Source organism: Barbus barbus (genome assembly GCF_936440315.1).
Source record: "Barbus barbus genome assembly, chromosome: 29".
In the NCBI taxonomy this organism is placed as follows: Eukaryota; Metazoa; Chordata; class Actinopteri; order Cypriniformes; family Cyprinidae; genus Barbus; species Barbus barbus.
The window spans coordinates 17,403,202-17,424,596 of NC_136757.1; the positions used below are offsets into that span (position 1 = coordinate 17,403,202).

At 35.9% G+C, this 21,395-nt stretch overlaps 2 protein-coding genes across 3 annotated transcripts; one reads left to right on the plus strand and one right to left on the minus strand.

Annotated features, from left to right (window-relative positions):
• Nucleotides 1-1,861: 1,861 nt before the first annotated feature.
• On the plus strand, nucleotides 1,862-17,146 carry LOC306849470 (sortilin-like). The gene is made up of 20 exons (XM_079384514.1): nucleotides 1,862-2,458; nucleotides 4,435-4,494; nucleotides 5,083-5,156; nucleotides 5,253-5,355; nucleotides 5,608-5,769; nucleotides 6,186-6,259; nucleotides 9,029-9,075; nucleotides 9,651-9,805; nucleotides 9,888-10,032; nucleotides 10,260-10,415; nucleotides 11,312-11,418; nucleotides 11,559-11,661; nucleotides 11,860-12,031; nucleotides 12,248-12,435; nucleotides 12,525-12,714; nucleotides 13,226-13,342; nucleotides 13,851-13,959; nucleotides 14,398-14,510; nucleotides 14,612-14,732; nucleotides 15,164-17,146. The coding sequence occupies exons 1-20, from the start codon at nucleotides 2,201-2,203 to the stop codon at nucleotides 15,176-15,178; spliced, it is 2,469 nt and encodes an 822-aa protein (XP_079240640.1). The 5' UTR covers nucleotides 1,862-2,200; the 3' UTR covers nucleotides 15,179-17,146.
• LOC306849471 (neugrin-like) lies at nucleotides 16,113-21,311 on the minus strand. 2 transcript variants are annotated; one of them, XM_079384515.1, is made up of 4 exons: nucleotides 21,248-21,311; nucleotides 20,288-20,509; nucleotides 20,107-20,217; nucleotides 16,113-17,924 (listed from the first exon to the last, which is right to left on the minus strand). In XM_079384515.1, the coding sequence occupies exons 2-4, from the start codon at nucleotides 20,506-20,508 to the stop codon at nucleotides 17,360-17,362; spliced, it is 897 nt and encodes a 298-aa protein (XP_079240641.1). In that variant the 5' UTR covers nucleotide 20,509; nucleotides 21,248-21,311; the 3' UTR covers nucleotides 16,113-17,359. The 2 variants fall into 2 exon arrangements, with proteins under 2 accessions (XP_079240641.1, XP_079240642.1); XM_079384516.1 differs by having other exon boundaries at nucleotides 16,791-17,924; nucleotides 21,148-21,264.
• Nucleotides 21,312-21,395: the final 84 nt, after the last annotated feature.

The following is a 21,395-nucleotide window of genomic DNA, read 5'->3' on the forward strand; positions in this document are numbered from 1 at the left end:
CTTAGGCATGTTTGCCCTGTCCCCACTTCTGTGTTTATACTTTGTCCTTGCTATTAGCAAATGCACGTTTTGATGGAAAAAAGGAACAAGACATTTTTAAGCAATGCTATATCGTAAAATTTGTGAATTTGGTTTAAAAATGACACCACATATTAAAGGGATAGTTCACCCAAAAATGATAATTCTGTCATCATATACTCAAACTGTTGACGGCCATTGATTTCCATAGCATGGAAAAATACTATAGAAAACTATAGAAGTCAATGGTTACTGACAACTCCAGCATTCTTCAAAGCAGGAGTTTTGTGTACAACAGAAGAAAGAAGCTTATACAGGTTTGGAGAGTGATTTTTAGGTGAACTTTCCCTTGTTTGCCATGTTGTGTAAAGCAATGTTGAGTGAACATCATTAACATACATAGCATGGCCTAAAATTCACAACTGATGGTGAAAAAGAACAGTCTGTCATTGGGAGTTTCTTGTCAGATCCGGGGTAATAAAAGCTTTTTTGTTTTCATCTTAACTTTGAAAAGTTGCCTAGCTCTCAATGGATAGGAGATACCCAGATAGTCACTACTGAGGTATTCAGGTCACACCATCTTTACTTGTGTGACAGGTTTTTCAACCCATGGAGAATTTTATTATGCACTGCAAAGTTAAAAAGGCATTACTGTAGTCACATTGGGCTGACATTTAGAATTATAATCTTTTTTGCAGAAGCAATGATGTCCATACTTCACTTCTTTAGCAAATAGTAAAATGTTATCCGCTAATAGAAGAGACAGGATCATATGAATGGGAAGCACGCGGCTCTTGGCCAGCAGTGCAGATCTAGAACAAGCATGACTGCAGATCAGAATTACAGAGAACTGATGGGACTCACAATAAACCTTTTTTTCTGTGTCACATGGTTTGTGATCATGGGATAGGCTATTCCATACCAGAGCCTGCCATAATCACATGTACACTCACAAAATAAGTAAAAAAGTAATAGAATCTTCTATGATTTGGTACATAAATACATTGTAAGAGTGTATGTGAAATGCTATTTAACTTTAAGACACTGAATGCTGAAATCTAAACTGCTAAACAGTTTAAAAGGACAAACAGTGTTAAAACTGATTAAAACTAAGAAACTTACCCTTCACTTTGTTGTATTTTACATGTTCCCATGTGTCTTCAGTAACTATGAAAAATCTTGTTGGTGTAATACAATGATAAAATGGTTCGAATCTGGGGGAAGATGCTCAAAATCTGTTATGTTATGAGTCACAGAGACTTTGATGATAATGCACGGTTATGTTGTAGGCCGAACTGTGAAGTACATCAACAGATACTTTTTTCTTCCATGATGCACATTGGAAGACTACACTAAATTTCCACTGTAATCTCACTGAGAATATTGACAATACGAGTCATGCACTTGCTATTGTTTAGACACTAAATTATTTTGCTGGAATAAAAATAAGTAGAGCATGTATGCAGATTTGGACTTCTAAAAGCAACTGTTTGTGCAGCCATTTACATGAGGAAGATCATGCATGGCTTTGGTCACATTATTTGAGAAGTGCATGGGGAATAAAAAATACTCGAATAATTTGAAAAGGCACAGCAGCATTTTTTCATATTAAATAGGTCTAAATGAAAATGGGGTCACTGACATTATGAGTTTATAGCCGTTTTACTGGTATTTAACCGAAGATAATTTTACGTATGAAACGCAAGACTCATGTTTAAACATGACTCTGTCCTCTGAAGTGTGACGTGTCAAACTAACTTGATCGCAAGGACTCACAGAGGCATGTAAGTCCAAACTCAGACCAATCAGAAAATCTCACCAGTCGCTGCAGCCAATCAGGTGCAGGCTCTGCAAGGTGCATTCCTTTCTCCTTTATTATTAATTTTTTTGGTTGCTCATTTTTAGAAGTTTTTAGAAGGATACAGTCTGTCAAAGCAGCTTGGTTGGTCTGCAATTTTATTTGCGATCTTGGGAATTATCAGTTGTCATTGATCAAATAAAAAGGGCGTTGATGTACTCTCTTTGGAGGCAGCACTCATAATATGAGCGGTGGGGACATTTCGCTGTCACAGGCAGTCTGTTTTTGTTGATACCGTCAGCAGCCGCTCAGGAGGGAGACAGAGGAATTGATGCGCATTTAAACAGCAACACAGTCGTGTTGTAAATACATTGAAGACGAAAAATGAGAGGCCTAGGATACTTTATTGCACTTTTATTCTTTCCCATGACATTTGCTGTGGATTTCCATGTAGGATCGTATAACGCGCACCGGGTGTATTTGAAGTCTCTCGTAGCCGCCAGAAGTCTAATAGGGACGGGATCGGATGCAGATATTTCTCGTATCCACCATCACATCCAGAAAAGGAGCGCAGATGATGGACCAGACTCCTGTAATGGGTTAAATGGATTTGAGACCAAGTTAACCAGCAATACGCACAACGTAAGTTCACTCGAAGCACCGATGCTGCCCCGCAGTTGTGTCTCAAAACCTAGGGACCTTCCCTTAACCCTAACCCTACAACATATGTGCGTTCAATCTGAGAGTTCTCATAGAAAACCATTGCAATATGTATACCTTAAAACTAACTAGTACATGTTGTGTTTTATGCACGTTTACGTTAACACTTTAATTTCTAGTTAGTAACTCAAGTTGCTATTAGTTACTACTTCTAGTGAGTAATAATGACTAAAATTGAACTATGATGATTGGTTTCAAATGAATATGATTATAATAGGCTATGCTATAAGCACTAGTAAGTTAACAGTAAAAACAGTGCTAGTTGTTTCTAAATAATACATGTTTAAATGTTCTTTAAAGCTCACTAGATTATGTAAATCATGTAAAATGTGTTTGAAAATACAATTTTTCCTTTTTCACTAGAACATTTTCAAAACGAAAGTGCTGAGTGATACGAAGACGCATACGATTGTCTTGTTCTTATTTTTTTCTGTGGTTACTATCATAGCCCTCATAATACGTTTTCTTTTTCACTTGTTTTTATAACTATAAAATATTAATGGTTGTGTTTGAAGTTCCTCTTTGTCAAGTAAGAGTAGTTTGGATTGCATTGTAGAACCAGTTAAGCTGGTATGACAACCTGTTTGATTATCCTTTTTCCAACCAGCTAGGCCTTTTTAATGCATGTTAATACATTTTTAGTAAACCATATACTTTATAATACAAGCAAGTCTTAATATTTCAAAATGGAGCAGTGAATAACACTTGACACTAGTCATAAAAAGTGACTTCCTTTTCTCAGAAATATTTTTGGTTGCTTCTTGTCAGATGAGCTGAAACAGTCAAGAGGTGTTTGATGGTTGGGTGAAGGAAGCTTCATCATCTCACCTCTACCTCAACAACCTTTGGATAAACTTCCTGTGCTTATTACTCACAGATGTGTTAACCTTTTAAAAAAAGTGTTACTGTGGTTTATCTTATGAATTTACACGAGGTGATAGGACCTACTACTGAAGCGTTAATCAAAAGAAAACAGTCTCAAAGTGTTTTAGGATTATATTTGCACTGACCTTTCGGTCTTTATATAGTGTTTGGATATATGTTCAATTCTAGACAGGGTTCAGAAACACTCGATGGGATTAGAAGATTTAACTCTTATTTGAAGGGTCACAGATGAAGCCCAGAACAAGAAAGTGAATGTATTTTAGTCACTTTACTTTATTCTATCTAGGTGTACTGTGGAGAAATGAGAGAAGAGATTTGAGATTTTCATGAGACACATTTGCTTTGACAGTGTAATGGAACTATGTCATTTGACTTTTTAAACAGATCAGTGGTTCATCACATTTATTTTATATAAATACAAATGACAAAATACCTAAACCAGTAGTTCTCAAAAATGGGTCTGGGGCATGCTTTTAAAAAGGGGTTTGGAAGTTTAAAAACATAAATCTTGAATCTTATAGAATGACAAGTTAAAATGATTTTAGTATATCAACTGTTAATAAAAAGTTTTTCATAATAATTACATCAGAAAAAACAGAGGAAATATCTTCAAATAGTGTGTTATATTTGCAATGGGGGGGGGCCTTCAAATCAAAAAGATTGAGAGACACTTGCAGTATCTAAACCAACCAGATGATGCAAATATAATACAGTGTTCATATGTTATCTTCAGTTTCACAATTTATTCCAGTTTTTTCATCTCTGTAATTTGTCAGATCAGTCTTCATTGCACTATTTTGAGTTCCACGGTTAATTGTTTTGAGTATAGTTGCTTGGTTTCTGATTCAGTGTTTTGCTTAAGGTTAGCATGTGTTTTGCATAGGCTGATAGTGTCCTTCTAGGATGTGCAATAAAATCCTTCAAGTGTGTGTAAAAACTCTTATAGTTTGTCCATGATGATGCATTTTCAGTATTGTGTTTGTTTTAACATTAATAAAATGTGTTTCTTTCAGTTTACCTTTCGAGATATCAGTCGGTCTGTGTCTCTGGCCTGGGTGGGGGATGGAACTGGGGTGAGTTTCACTTTTGATTAATTATGTGTACACACATTATCATATGCTTGCCAATTCTGAGATGAAGTCGCCGGAAGAACCTTCCACCATGCTACAAGTTCCATTCAAGGTTAGATGAGGACTTTTTTTAGCTTTAGGTTTAAATTTAGACTGTCTAGATAATTTTCCCAGATCTCTTTGGCTGTTCACAAGGCTCACAAAGAAACATAAACACAACTATCAATAACTAACAACCTCTCTCATGCCCAAGTGCACATTCAAGGCCATGTCGAGAAGTCCTTATTTTTACTCTGCCCATTACTGCAATAAAAACAGTGCATACACAACCAGAGTCTGCAAGATTTTTTTTTCTTTTCTGTCTCTTATGCTCACCAAGACTGCATTTATAGGATCAAAAATACATTAAAAACTGTAATTAAAGTAAAACAAAAACTGATTTAATACATTTTAAAATAAAATGGCATTACTCCAGTCTTCAGTGTCACATCATCCTTCAGAAATCATTCTTATATGCTGATTTGCTGCTCAGGAAACATTTTTTGAAGATTTGTGTCAAAGTAAACAACTGTCTTCATGTCTCAATCTTAGGTAGTGCTGGCCCTGACAACATTTCAGATGCCAATAGTCTTCCTGCGATTCGGTCAGTCTAAACTGTACAGGAGGTGAGTACTGGTTTTAATCGGGTGTTTGTGTTTGTAATACCAATGTAGTATTTGCTTTACTTCATTTCTTTCTCAATCCTCTACTCTTTGTGACAGTGAAAACTATGGAAAGTCGTTTGAGGATGTCACAGAACTTATCAACAACACCTTCATCAGCACTGACTTTGGGATCACTATTGGTCCGGAAAACTCTGGCAAGGTGGGCAAGACATGTCAAAAATCCAGCATTTCAGTAACTTCTCCCTGTAAACCCACGTGAGCTGGGGAACTATTGTGTTAAAGATGTTTCTCAGACTGCTGAATTGGGCTGTAGCTATTTAAATGCAGCATGTCAATCACAGTAAAAATAGACCAGCTGGACTTTCTGTTCTTTGCTGATGTTTCAATACTCTATGCAATTACACAGATTTGTGACGGCACCACTTTAAAGTCCTGATATTCTTTCCCACAGGTGATCCTCACGGGAGATGCTTCCGGAGGCAGTGGTTCCAGAATTTTCCGTTCAAGAGATTTTGGCAAGAGTTTCATCCACACAGATTTGCCCTTCCACCCACTAATGCAGATAATGTACAACCCTCAAAACTCAGATGTTCTTGCAGCCATCAGCGTCACGGTGAGAGCCTTTAAAACACTGGTGTTATTTCCTTATAGACTGAAACTTTTTGACATCAAATGGAAAGTTACTAATAGCCATTTGATTAGTTTAAGAGTTAATTAGTGTAAATTTGTAAACTTATTCTAGAAAGTGTGCATTAGTTTATCTCATAGTGAAGTTCAAAAATGCCATCAACACATATTGGGTTTCCTGAACTGATAAGAGTTCTTGTTTTGTGCTTATCTAAATGACATGATAGCATATAAAATAACCTTATTGTAAATATTTGCTATTCACTTCCTCCTCAAGTATATTTTTGAAAAACAAGAAGATAAAGGGCTACATTCATAGTGCTTTTTCATTTTTTATGCGGTTGAAGGGGTGCATACGATCATTATAATTTACATAATATCATTTTACTGCTGTTGTTTCAGCGTGATCTCTGGATCTCTAAAGACTTTGGTGACACATGGAAGAAAATCCATGAGATGGTGTGTGTGGTCAAATGGTAAGCTTTTTATGATTGTTAAAACTGCTCTAGGAATGAGTTTGTGTTTGTGAAGACACCGGGGGTTCAGGGTGGAGTGACATTTATATAGTAGGGCGTGTTTTGATATATGTTTTGACCAGAGTTCTGGATCTTTGTTTTTACGTCAGCACATCCAGGACACACAAAACACAAACATGCAAATATGGCCACCATGGCAGCAACACGAGACATTCTCTGCTGAGTCACCCTGTTTTTCCACACGGCTCAGCTTTCAAATGTCCGAAGAAGCTTGCCTGCTCCAGATAAACTGCTGCATCAAACTTTGGTTGAATTCTCCAGTTTTTTAACTTGAATTCAACAGTCTTTTCTTTATACACCTGAACAGGGACGTAGTTATATTAACAAGGAATTTCAGTGAGGCTAATCAATCATTCATTTACACATTTAATGTTTGACCAAGGCTGCCAGATCTGTTTGTGAACTTTAGTTTTTATATACAGTATAGCTCCTTTATTCCTCCTCTGAGAATTCCTGACTGTAGGTTAGTTTCATTCTCAGTGGTCCCTGCAGCCTTCTGGGTAACCTAGAAAAAAAGAACAATATTCCACCTTTTTCGAAAGTCAGGATCAAAACGGCAGTAGGAAATTGGGTCAGATCAGTCAGACTTTATCTTGAGAGCTTGAGTCTACAGTGCATGGCATTAGACACGAAAAGAAGATGCGAAGGTCACACATGAATTCAGAAACCAGAAAAGTCACACCATGCAGTTCTTTTAAAATGAAAATCATATTCACAATATTCTTGTGTTGTAATTTAAGGAAGTGCACAGTTTCAGAAATGGAGCGGTTCGGCTTAGACACTTTATCTACTTTATTAATTCTAACTTGATAATTTATGCAATGCAAGAAAATGAACAGAACAGAAATAAAGTGCTAAAGTGAGTGATTGAAATTTTGAATTTGAAATGGAAATCGGAAATTTGATTTCATTTATCATGCAGATTACTGTTATTTTTCAGAGGGCTTGGAATAATTTAGAGTGATACCACAAAACATCTCAGAATTCATTCGAATCTGGTGTTAAAGTGATGATTGTGTCGTTTTCTTGCCACAAATGGTGTCACTTCCTGGAAGAAGAGTACCAGAATAGAAAATGATAATGAGGACAGCTAAATTATACTTATGAAAGTTACTAGGAAGAAACCTATGAAAAGATTATAAGTGAAAATATTTTGATTAGACAAAGGTGAAATAATAAGATACACCTTTTTTTTTTTAAAGTTCTAGCTTTTAAATTTAGATTTTGCATAGGGAACGAGCAGGAACATGGCAAAAGGGCAACAGCTGTTAAAACCACTAAATTGTAACAAAAGAAGATTAATATAATTTGTACTGCATGAAAATGTACTGCATGAAATGGCTCATTATTTTTATAGTATCATAGAGAGACTGTATATATATATATATATATATATATATATATATATATATATATATATATATATATATATATATATATATATATATATATAATATTCTATTGTATCATTAAGATGTCAAGTAAAGATCATGCCATGAAGATATTTTGTAAATTTCCTTCTGTAAATATATCAAAACTTATATTTTTATTTGTAATATGCATAGCTAAGGACTTCATTTGGACCACTTTAAAGGTGATTTTCTCAATATTTAGATTTTTTCAAATAGTTGTATCTCAGCCAAATATTGTCCTATCCCAACAAACCATACATCAATGGAAAGCTTATTTATTCTGCTTTATGTTGATATATAAATCTCGTTTAAAAGAAAATTACCCTTATGACTGGTTTTGTGATCTAGGGTCACATATATGGAATAAGTGACAATATGCTGTTGAATTATTAAAGAATGCACACCCGAACCAGAGTGACCGTTACACCTCGGGTGTGCATAATAATTTCTAATAATTGTAATAATTCAATGGACCAGAGTCAATTATTACACGTATACTATGGTTACCACACCTCACGACACTGTTTAGATGTTGTATTTAAAGACATTCATCAGGTTTTAGGTGGCCATGTGTTTCCCTGAAAATAATTGCATACCTTAGAATCAGATTCAAGCAATCATATATATATATATATACTGTATATTAAATTAGTTTCTATTTTTGTATCTTCCATCTTAATTTTAATTAAAGTTTTAGTAATTTTGTTGTTTTTTTGTAATTTTTACTGTTATAGTTTTTTTGGGTTTTTTTTGTATTTGTGTATATAGTTTTTATTAATTTTATTTGTTTTAAGTTAAACTAAATGAAAATAAGAAATGTTCCTTTGGCAACTAACTTAAAATGTTTTTCAATTTAATTTCAGTTCATTTTATTTCAAATTTAGTTTTAGTTAACTATAACAACCCTGGTTTGTTGGTATTCCAGCAGTGGCAACCTGAAGACTCCTCAACCCGAGTCACTCCCTTAAGTCTTGTTTTAACAATACGCCATATGATCTCAGACAATCCTAGCTATCTTGTTACAACAATGCCATGAATTTTAATGGAGAATCAATCGCTATGTGACCAGCTTCTTTTTGCATTGTTCATATGTTATTTATAATGCAAAAACATGATTTGTGTGGTGATTGTCACAAACTGTCTTCTTCCTTGACATTTTAGTGTGCAGCATGTTTGCACTTATTATGCTGCAAACAAATGACTGATCTGAAGTGAAGCGAACTGATCTGACTGCTGTTGTTTTATGAGGTCTCTTGAGTTTAATCTCATGGATCAATTCTCTTTCTCTTTTCCACAGGGGAATGGATATTCTGTTCTTCTCCACCAATCTTAACGGATCCTGCTGTGAGTAATATTTATAGCTTTGTTGATCTAAGGTGTGGTGACATGAATGTGTGTGTTTAAATTTTATGTTTATTTCTGGTTTTACATCCTTGTGCATTAGTCACTGAGTTGAAATTGAGTTATTCTAAATCTAAAATTAAATTTCAGAGTTAATTTTTATGATTTGCAGTAACAGCTGGAAATTTCACAACTATCAGTTATCAGTTCAAATTTTTATTTGCCCAGCTTAGATTTTCATTTTAATTTGCAACAGCAATTGACCGAAAACCAAATGTTTTAGTTTGCAAAACTACGAACTGTATGAACACCAGTACATGTTCGGCAAATGTGATGGTACTGCACTGACAGTCCTGTCAACTGGCGCAATCCTTTCTAACACCGGTCCTGTCAGCGGCCATCCTTACCTTTGAGCCCACTTGAGTGAAAGTGTACACTTTTGCATTTCTGTTTCCTATATTTGGCAAAGAGTGCATGTGCTTTTTTTTTTCCAAGGTGGCTCATGCGGCATCAGCAACTTATTAACCCATATATTTCTGTAATGTTACTTCACTGTTTGATGTTTTTTTTGTTTTCAGATGATAAAGGGGTGCTGGTGTTAAGAAAGTCTGCTGACTTTGGTGTTAACATTAAGACAGTCGCCGAAAGGATCTATTCCTTTGGGATCGGCGGACGCTTCCTGTTCGCATCAGTTATGGCTGGATCTGGAAACATAATGCCGTCAGCGTCTGAGGTGTGTGAGAGAGGGTTCCCCTGAGTTTGTGGTGAATGTATGAATGCATGAATGTGATGTTAACTGTGTGCATGTTCTTTAGGACATGATAAGGGCAATACATGTGTCAGTAGACAAAGGTGAGACGTGGAACATGGCACAACTTCCTCCTGTCGGCCATGAGCAGTTTTATTCAATACTGGCAGCCAATGATGAAATGGTCTTCATGCATGTGGATGAACCAGGAGGTGAGTTTTTGCTTTTTATTTAGCATAACCGTAATACATGTGGTTACATTACAACCTAACCTTGTATAAACCATCATAATATTATCTATGTTACTATATAGGTACATTTTATTGGGCTTTTATTGGTCAACCACTGGCTTATAGCAATAGCATTTTGATTTGTGCTACTTGATAGACCTCTGTATTTCTGTGTCTTTTAACTGTATTGTGTTTTTTTTTTTTTTCAGACACTGGGTTTGGCACCATCTATGTATCAGATGACAGAGGCACTGTGTATTCCAAGTCTCTAGAACGCCATCTGTATACGACCCCAGGTGGCGAGACAGATTTCACGAACGTCACTTCCCTCAGAGGAGTCTTCACTACTAGCGTGCTGGTTGAGGGTATGAATACATCCTACACAAGACGGGCATATGCTTATAGTCTGTGTGTATATTTAACATCCGATCGCTTCAGAGGGACTGTATCACTTAGTATACTTTAAATCGATAAAAAAATCGGGTAAAAACAGTATCAGTACAGCAATAGCTTGTGGTTTACTTTCTAAATATAAACTTGAGAATGCATATGATATTTAACATGGCATACAATACTGTTCAAAAGTTTGGGGTCGGTAAGATTTTTTTTGTTTTTTAAAGAAAACTTATATGCTTGCCAAGACTGCATTTATGGTTAAAAATAGAATAAATAACAAATTACAGTAAAAACAGTAATATTTTTTTGTTTTAATATATTTTAAAATGCAATTTATGTCTGTGATGCCAAAGCAGTGTTACCAGTGTTTTTAATAAGTTTTTTGTGCAAAGCTGAATTTTCTGCAGCCAATACTTTAGTCTTCATTGTCACAAGATTCCTTCAGAAATCATTCTAATATGCTGATTTGCTGCTCAAGAAATATTTCAATGTTAAAAATAGTTGTGCTGCTTAATATTTTTGGGGAAACTGAGATGTTTTTTCAGTATTCTCTGATGAATAAATAGTTCAAAAGAAAAGTATTTATTTGAAATTTATTTAAAGATTTTTTTAACATTATAAATGTCTTTACTGTCACTTTTAATACATTTTTGTTAATAAAATGTGTTTTAATAAAATGTAAGAATTTATTTCTTTGAAAAAATCTTACTGAACCAAACTATAGTGTATAATAATAGATAAAAAAAAAGATAAAAATAGCCAACTAAATGTGAAATCAATTAGTTTACATGACCGAATTAACCTTAATTAGGGCTTTTCTAAAATGATTTTGTGTTTTTCTCTCTATTTCTCTTTTCTGCTAAAGACGGCTCAGTACAGACAGTAATATCGTTTGATCAGGGAGGTGAATGGGTTCCTTTGAAGAAACCAGAGAACACCAAGTGTGATTCTACAGCCAAAGATCCAGAAATGGTAAGAACCACTTTTAAGGGAAGTTGCAATAATAATGTGTGACCAACTAGTTAAAATGCTTGAGAAGACTACCTCTCACAGTATGCCTTTGTTTAGCCTTTGTTTTTTTACTTACCCTGTGTTGTCTTCCTCCTGTGCAGTGTAGTCTGCATATTCATGCCTCATACAGCACCTCCATGAAGCTGAATGTTCCCATGCTGCCTCTGAGTGAACCTAATGCTGTGGGACTTATATTGGCTCATGGTAATGCACGCACACTTATTAGAAACAGTCTAAAGTCCAATTCCATTCTGTGACCAAATTCAATATTTTATTTCAGTGTTTTAATTTAATTGGCAGTAATAATAACTTGCATTGAACAAAACAGAATTACCACAGAATTGCAAAAACAATGACTTTGATATGATGAAACTTTGAACTATCCCACTCACCGTTTTTCAGGCAGTGTAGGTGACGCAATCTCATTGATGACTCCTGATGTGTACGTGTCTGATGATGGAGGCTACACCTGGCTGCAGGCTCTGAAGGGGCCGCACCATTATGCCATCCTGGACTCAGGAGGCCTGCTGGTGGCCGTGGAGCACAACGAAGCCATTCCCATCTCTGAGATTAAGTGAGCAACCCCTCTTCAGTGTCATTTTAGTATCAAATTTTATTGTAATAATTGATATATATATATATATATATATACATCGAGTTAAACTAAATGAAAAAGGCAACTAGCTGAAATAAAATAAAATAAAATTGCTGAATTGCATATTTGCCAAACGGAAAATATGCAAATATGCCAAGTATATAGGGTAAAACTGTCTGCTTGTGTGTCTCTCAGGTTCTCTACTGATGAGGGGCAATGCTGGCATGTTTATAAGTTCACCAAGACACCGATGTTCTTCACAGGGCTGGCCTCAGAGCCTGGTGCCCACTCAGTGAATGTCAGTCTGTGGGGTTATGAAGATGCTCTGATCAGCCACTGGGTAACTTACACCATTGACTTTAAAGACCTGCTGACACGTACCTGTGAGTGAACACTTTTCATTGAACCACACAAAATCCACACTTTATATAATTCAGTTTAGCACAAAGTAATATTTCTTCCTGGTTCTCAGGCCAGGAGAGTGATTACGTTCAGTGGCTAGCACACTCTGACGACATCAGCGACCCAGACGATGGCTGCTTGCTGGGTTATAAGGAACGTTTCCTGCGTATGAAAAAGGACTCGGTGTGTTGGATTGGCCGAGATTACATAGTCACAAAGCAGCCCACGCCGTGCAGGTGTACACTGGATGACTTCCTGTGGTGAGTGGGAACAGAAGTTATTTTTTCAACTGGTTCTATAAATTTCATTTTATTTTTAGTTTGAGAAATTTGTTTTGTTTTACTTAGTTATTCTATACACATTTGTCATTAATATTTATATATTTTAGTTTCTGTCTTAGAAATTCGGTTTTAGTTTAAATTTTTGATAATTCTTTTTATTTAATTTTAATTCTTTGTCATTATCATTTGTATTTCAGTTATTTTCGATTTTAAATGTTCTTCATTTTGGTTTTTAAAAGTGCTTTTAAATCAGTAGTTTTTGTCTTAGATTTAGCAAATAATAATAACCCTATTATGAGATGTTTTTGTTATGTATTTATATTATTTATAATTATACATTTACCATGCCCTAGACGTTTACAGTCATTTATTATGTTAAAAGGTTTATCATTTTAGACCTTAGATTATGATTTGTTACATATTGATATATTTACGAATAAAGGCATCAAAGTTTTCAAATATGTCAAATATTCTCTGCCCTCCTCCATAGTGACTTTGGATATTACCGTAAAGAGAACAGCTCAGAATGTATTGAACAGGCTGATCTCAAAGGCCACGATTTGGAGATCTGCATCCATGGGAAAAAGGAACAGCTACAGACCATGGGGTAATGCCCTCTTTATTGTTATCTGTTTCTTTACCATTAGGGGAAAGTCGTGGCCTAATGGTTAGAGAGTCAGACTTGTAATCCAAAGGTTGCAGGTTCGAGTCTCGGGCCGGCAGGGATTGTAGGTGGGGGGAGTGAATGTCCAGCGCTCTCTCCACCCTCAATACCACGACTGAGGTGCCCTTGAGCAAGGCACCGAACCCCCAACTGCTCCCCGGGCAAATGGCTGCCCACTGCTCCGGGTGTGTGTTCACAGTGTGTGTGTGTTCACTGCTGTGTGTGTGTGCACGCTGTTCCGAGTATGGGTCACCATACTTGGCCGTATGTCACTTCACTTCAACTTCACGAGGATTAATGCCTTGTCTTAGCATTAGTCACTAGACATTAGTCACTTTCACTTTCTTGCATCTTGCATTATTCATCTTGCATCTGGTTAGCACGTTTGTCCCTGACTCGTTAGGAAAGCTCTAGAAACAACATGCTTTTCATGCTTGTTATTTTTAAATAGGTACCGAAAGATTCCAGGTGATAAATGTGAAGGAGGGAAAGAACCAGAAAGAAGGGTGATTGACCTGAGCAATAGATGCGTTAGCAACCTGCTGGAGCCTCAACTGCTGGTGAGAATGCATTTAGCCTGCTGTATATTACTAGTTCAATCATTCAGACAGGAGTTTTGAAATATGTTTTAACGTCGCTCATTTATACAGTATGCAAGTGTATATATACACGCAAGTGTTAAATTAGTAGGTTACCCAAAAATTTACATTTTAAAGAATACCCTTTTCCTTAAATTTGATAATAATATCATTTTAATATTGTTTTGTAATACTTTTATAGTGCTTTTTGTATTTTTGGTGTTTAACAGCACCAGTCCAACATCACTGTCATTGTATTAAAAAGAGTGTCCTGGATCTTAATCTAACAATTCTCCTTTTATGTGTCAGTGAGAAATAATACACATAGATGAACTGTTCACAATACGATGCATTTAAAAAAGATGATGAATTTGCACTCTCTATGTACCTCAATTTAACTTGGATCTCTGTAATCCACAGACAGATAAATCTACCTCACATTCCACCCCTATCATTGCGATCGTCATAGCCATCCTGCTGACCAGTGTAGTGTTTGGAGTTCTGTTTGTAAAGAAGTACGTCTGTGGTGGAAGGTCAGTCTATTCTGCAAATATATTTTTGAGTGTTTCATATAGAATATATTTAATTCTTTCACATAAAATAAACAATTGTCCTTACTGTCTATATTTTACAGGTTCCTTGTACACAGATACTCTGTCTTACAACATAATGTGGAAGCCAACGGCATAGATGAACCACTGGACACAGATGTTGCTGGAGCACCCAACAATGATTTCCATGATGACTCAGATGAGGTACAGATTTGGACCCTAATCAATTCACCTAAACGTTTGTCTTAATTATTTACAAGATGAACATACACCCTCATTTAAAAAAAAAAAAAAAAGGATTTATAAATTGTCCAGGTTTTGGCTTTGTTTTCCTATTGATATTCTCTCTACAGTCCTCATACATTGTGTGTACACATTTATATTGCTTTGACCGTTCTCTGTAGATCCCACATTCTTGGATGCCATGATTGGTCGATTATGTATAATACTTGCACGCTATTGGTCAAACTATTACCTTCATCAAGTATGAAAAAAAACAAAGCCAAAACATGAACATTTTAGGCAATTGAGAAATCCCAGCCAGAGCATGTCCTGTAAAATGAGGATGTATGGTCACCGTATATTATGTATTCAACTTGTACTAATCTTTCTAAATGATGGTGTGTGTTCTGCAGGACCTACTTGAGTAGAGAGCATTAGGTGAGCAGAAGAAGCTCCATTACTGCTGCTGTCTCTATCTTCCTAAAGCACAAACCAGCTGTCAGCTTTCTCAGACTTAATCTACCAGCTAACGCCATGCACTTCCTTGCTTCTCGACCAGTGGGAGGGAACCTGGTTGCTTCTCTACCAATAGGAAGCTGTTCTCATGATAGAAGAGGCTTTTGAATGTAACTCTGCTGAAAGCAGTGAAGAAGTGTTTTTAAATGCTGTTTGTGAGTGTTTCAATTCTTGCTTTTGATGTAGGGGTCTTCTGGGCGTGATTTTAAAGATCAAACCTTTGTTTGATGAGACTGTCAATGGTGTACTTGTAAAATATTTGCTTTCTTTTTATGTACGGATGCCCTTAAGTGAGAACTAGAGGTATTATTTATCCTCATGGTGATATCAGATTTTTATTTCAGCAGGAATTTTATTCAGCGACAGGATACAATGAATCATCCCAGGTTTAAATACTGTGCTACTGAACCCTGACTGTGCTTATCACCAGAATGTGATCGTAACTGCTGTCTATGTCCACTTTGCTGTAAGTAATCAGGTGCAATAATGAAAATAGCAATAAAATGCTGAGAAGCATTTAGGCAATAGATTTGGCTTCACAAAAAGGAGAATTTAAGATTTATGAACATTATTTACCTAAAGCTGTGTATCTATGTTATAGGCTGTGAGTTTAATAAAGGGGGAATTTGATATTTGGACAAATAACTGTAGAACATGGAGATCATTTTCACATATTACACAATTAATTTGTAAGCTACTGTTACACTTCAAATAAAGTGATTTCTGTGAGAGTTAGGAACAATTTTGTAATAATAAATATTTTTATGAACTAAGCAATGATACAAATGCATGTACAGTATAATACAGGTGTAGTTTGTGTATAAACTTGCACACTTTGCCCGAATCAAATTTTGTAGTTAAATAGTTTTATTAGCTTTCAACATTTGTGCCGTTTCTTGGTTCTCGTCTTGACCGCAGGAAATTCCCATGTCATCAAGCAGAAAAAAAGTGACTCTTTTTTTTTTAACCATTGCGCACAGAAACGCATAAAACCTGACTAAGTGTTTGTATGACAAATCATTAGTCGCAATACTTTTGCATGTGTTAATTACTTTCATCTGTGTGCAGCAAACTTCACTGAGGTGAAAACAGTTCCAGTGGTCTGAAGTCTTTGACCATGTGATTTCATTTTGAATATTCAAATGCCACAGAGCAACATTTCCATTGGTACTTCCTGTGTGCATAGATGTTTGATGTCTTATGCTGTGAGTTTTCTATTAAATGTGTATTTAACTATTAGTTCTAGTTAATTTGGAGCCATTTTCAACATTTCTCGTAATCATTTATTTACACATACCTAAACAAAAGTCTCATATTTTCTTAAAAGAAGACGATTTCCATTGCAAAGAGTCAGATTGTGAGTTACATAGTGTTTAATAGGTAGAAAAATCCAGTGTATATTTTGATTCACGTGCCTAGCATGGAGGCATAGCTTATGCCTTCCAATGAAATGTAATCTCATCTTCAATAATTCTAAAATAAGAGAACAATCTCATTTCAGAAAGAATTACCACAGCTCATTATGAGATTTGACAAAATTAGTATTCTTTCAGTTGACAAATTATTTGTGTGAACTTTTAATACAACAAAATAAGAAGAATTATTATCCCTAAATGACTTAATTCTTGTTCCTAAATTGAGTTGCTCTCCATGCTTGGGGTAATAATAGATGCAGTGCAAATTAAAATGCTAAATGATTTCCATTGTTACTGATTTTATTTATAAGAGGGGTTACACTTTTCTTGCTGTGCAAAATCAATGTATATATTAGTTGTGAAGCTCTGTAAATAAAAGCAATTCCGACTTTGTATCTTTCATTTTTGCTCTGTATATTTGGAACAGAACTGTTTGTTTGAGAAATAAATTGATTTGTCCCACTGATTTTGTATTATTTATTTCTGCCTTTTAGTTTGTACATAAGAGTAAAAAAGCAAATGCGACAGAAAAACAAAAATAAATTTAAGGGGTAGGACAGCTTGTCTCTAGCTGTGTCAGATTTGTTGCAAATTGTAACAAAGTAATATTCATAAAAGAACAGGCCTAGACTTGAGCAACAAGTTTTTTGATAAACATGGATGATTTGGCAGCATTGCTCAAATTCTATACAGGAAGTTGCCTTCACTGTCAAAAAACTCTCTTCCCTTCTGTTCCACTGGACTGAGCTTTTTCTTCAGTGTTTTTGCGATGTGCTCTAGTTCTTCCTCGGTCAGAATCACTCCATCCCATTCCTCCTCTAACTCTGTATCATCCCTCATGTCCATTTCATCTGTAGAGTCAGGCTGCTCTTGTAAAGCAGGAGTCACTTTCTGCTCAGCTGATAGCTGTGATGGGACTATGTTACCACTAGAGGACACAAGTCCGGTGTCAGTCTCCCTCACTGCAAGCGCTCCTGTACTCCGTGCTGTCAGGGCACCGGTGTTTCCAGAGGGGAGAACGGCTGGTGTTGCACTCTTTGACAGTCTGGGCTGTTCAGTTTTGCCATCTCTAAGAGACTGCGGCCCAGTACTGGCTAACACTTTTGAGTTCTGCTTTAGCTTTCGAACTGCTGATGGGGTGAATTTGCTGCGGAGGACTCTGGAAATGACATCAGGGCTTACAGAGAAACCTTCGGCTAATCTCTCTAGTGTCCATTCCTCTGGGGACTCCTGCTTTAAGTACCTGTAAAAAGAAGGGCAAGCAGATAACTACAACATTTTTAGCTAGACGTAAGATGTTATTATATACAGCTAAATACATTATTTTATTGTGTCATCACATGCAGAAATGTACCAAATTTTAATTTTGTTAGAAAATTATAAAAAGATTATATTCAAATTTGTATTTATTTGCAAAATTCACCATTGTTCAAATGTTTAGGGTCAGTACAAATTTATTTTTTATTTTTTTCAAAATAAATTTATTTAAATGCTGCAAGGATGCATGAAATTGATCAGTAAAGACATTTATATTACAACAAAAGATTCCTATTTCAAATAAATTGCATGTTCTATTCGAAGAATCCTGAAAAATGTGTCATGGTTTCCACAAAAACAACTACAGCACAACTTTTTTCAACTTAAAATAATAAGGAAATGTTTCTTTCCAGTCGTGGCCTAATGGATAGAGAGTTGGACTTGTAACCCGAGGGTCGTGGGTTCGAGTCTCAGGTCCGGCGTACCACGACTGAGGTGAGACCCTTGAGCAAGGCACCGAACCCCTCAACTGCTCCCCGGGCGCCGCATTGATGGCTGCCCGCTGCTCCAGGTGTACCTGGATGGGTTAAATGCAGAGAACGTCCCTTTCCCCCTTCCCCTTGTGGGAAGTCGTGGCCTAATGGTTAGAGAGTCGGACTCGTAATCGAAAGGTTGCGGGTTCGAGTCCCCGGCCGGCAGGGATTGTAGGTGGGGGGAGTGAATGTACAGCGCTCTCTCCACCCTCAATACCACGACTGAGGTGCCCTTGAGCAAGGCACCGAACCCCCAATTGCTCCCCGGGCGCTGCAGCATGGCTGCCCACTGCTCCGGGTGTGTGTTCACGGTGTGTGTGCATTTGTTCACTACTCACTGCTGTGTGTGTGCACTTGGATGGGTTAAACGCAGAGCACCAATTTCGAGTATGGGTCACCATACTTGACAATACGTCACGACTTTACCTTTACTTTAACACTGAGGAAAATTCAGCTTTGCAATCACAGGAATTAATTACATTCTAAAATATATTTAGAATGAAAATATTGTTTTAAAATAAATAATAAATGAATAAATAAAACAGGACAGAAACAAATAATGATAGATATTACTGAATTCTTAATAATGAACTTAATAATGCATTTTTGTCACATAGACAGGAACTTGACAGTAAAGCAATGATTTTGAGCTAAAATGCAGAAAATGTACTGCTATTAAATTCTGTCATCATTTCCTCACTCTCATGCTGTTCCAAACATGCATGACTTACTTACTTCTGTGGAACACAAAAGAAGATAATTTGTAGAATATTATCAAACCACTTTGGTTACCCTTGATTTGAACTGTTTGTATACTTTACAGAAATTTATTGACATTTTAAATGACATGATGGTGAGTAAATGATGATCATTTTAATTTTTGGGTGAACTATCCCTTTAAGAACTTTAACATTAGTAAATAGTTAACACCTAATTTATATAAGACACTATTTAAACATTTTAAAAGAAAGAAGCTATTAAAGCTATTCTGTTAAATTATCCTTTGCCCTAATGAAATTTAATATAGTTCATAAAATACAGAATTTAACTGACTATTAGTAAGATGGTGGTCACAACAAGTAAAACCACGGCCCTCATGACCATATGGTTTTTAAAATAATAGTAACAAACTATGGAATTTGTAATAAAAAAATAAAAATAAAACATGTAGAAACAACAAAAACAAACAAACAAAAAAACAGTTCTAATATGGGGGAGGTCCCTCACTCCCGCGATCGGCCCACTACTCGACCGGCCCACCGGGAATGTCCCGGTACTCCCGATGGCCAGTACATCCATGTGTGTGTGTACTGTGTATATTTATTATGAATATATAAATATACACACATGCATGTATATATTTAAGAAAAATGTTATGTTTATATATTAAATATATTAACATATAATATAAATTATATGAAAATAAATATATACATGTAAATATTTTTTTAATATATGCTGTATGTGTGTGTATTTACATATACATCATAAATATACACAGTACACAAACAAAATGTAAACAAAAACTTTTATGTTGAATGCTATTAATCGTTTTTACAGCACTACTTAAAATGTTTGACTGCTGTGTGATTGACCAATCAGAATCAAGTATTTCAGACATACTCATACTGATACCTTATCTGCTGAATAGCATCCCAGCTGAGTCTTCTCTCTGGGGCTCCAGGATTGTTCATTTTCCTCTTGATCATGTGAAACTTTGCTGCTTTATGCCTTCTCCTCTCTTCACTGCACAGGAAATAATGTTAATGCATGAAGACAGAAGTATTTGCTTTTGAGCTTCTGTACAAGGACTCACCTAATAATAGAGGTCATTTTGGCTTCTACTGCATCCATATCATGGTCATCTTCAAACATGTCTTCCTGTTGTCTCTGTTTTGGATGAGAATCAGGATACCTCTGTGACATCCCCCCATATGCGCCTCGACTGGCATGCCGACAAACCCGGAAAGCAGCAGGTCCTTGGAGAGGGGCCAGTTTGGTAGCCAACATATGGGCCATTCTCCACGGGGTGCCCATTCTGTACAGTCAGAGACACAAAGACAGTGACATCGAAAATTGCAATTGAATCCCATATAAAAAGGAATATTTATCAAATACTATTATAATTCTATAATAAGAGTCTGATGGAAAGTCTGAAGAAAAGAGTACACTGAAAGTACAGGATTGTTTTGTGTGTGTGTGTGTGTGTGTGTGTGTGTGTGTGCACTTGTTAGTTTTGAATTTGCATCTGTAGATTTCAATTACAATACATATACAATACATTCTCAAAGTTTTTCTCATGCACTGCTATTTTTTACTGGCTGTTGACAGCTTCTGATTCATTAAGTGATAAAAAGAGAAAACATAGCATTTCAGAAAAATTGTAAAACAAAACAATTATCTTAATGTATTATGATTAATCATCTGGTAAAGTATCGTAAGGTGATAAAATCTATATATATTTTTTAATTTTTACCCTATCTTCTGTGGTGTTTTGCCTTAAATACACAGTTTCAAAATAAATAAAACGTTATTTCTTTAAATAACATTTGTAAATTGGTAAAACAGAGCATTTCAATTTTATTACATCTGCGTTATTTCTACATCACTTATCAAACATAAGCTAATTTATCAAATTGAGCATTTAAATTTCCATATACAAAAGGTCAAATTTACCGTACTCTTTTTCTCGAACTTTGGTCTTATACAACGACATAATGTCAAATACTATGTGATTGTGAACACATTTTGTAAACAGTGCCTGTAAAACACTCACATGTCCCTCTGTTCTTCTTTCACGGTGACATTACACCGGAAGCATATAGTTTAACCACGCATGCGCACCGGTCATTCGAATCTTTCCGACTCGGATCGTTCCTACTCGGCAAAACTCGGCTCCGTTCGCCGATCACATGCGTCAAGCC

Excerpts from the sequence above, each read along its gene's own strand:
- LOC306849471 (XM_079384515.1), bottom strand. The coding sequence starts at position 20,508 with ATGGGCACCCCGTGGAGAATGGCCCATATGTTGGCTACCAAACTGGCC. Across the intron at positions 20,218-20,287 it reads AAAATGACCTCTATTATTAG|TGAAGAGAGGAGAAGGCATA; the intron begins GTGAGTCCTTGT and ends TTTCCTGTGCAG. Across the intron at positions 17,925-20,106 it reads GATGCTATTCAGCAGATAAG|GTACTTAAAGCAGGAGTCCC; the intron begins GTATCAGTATGA and ends TTCTTTTTACAG.
- LOC306849470 (XM_079384514.1), top strand. The coding sequence starts at position 2,201 with ATGAGAGGCCTAGGATACTTTATTGCACTTTTATTCTTTCCCATGACA. Across the intron at positions 10,033-10,259 it reads GCATGTGGATGAACCAGGAG|ACACTGGGTTTGGCACCATC; the intron begins GTGAGTTTTTGC and ends TTTTTTTTTCAG. Across the intron at positions 14,511-14,611 it reads AAGTACGTCTGTGGTGGAAG|GTTCCTTGTACACAGATACT; the intron begins GTCAGTCTATTC and ends TATATTTTACAG.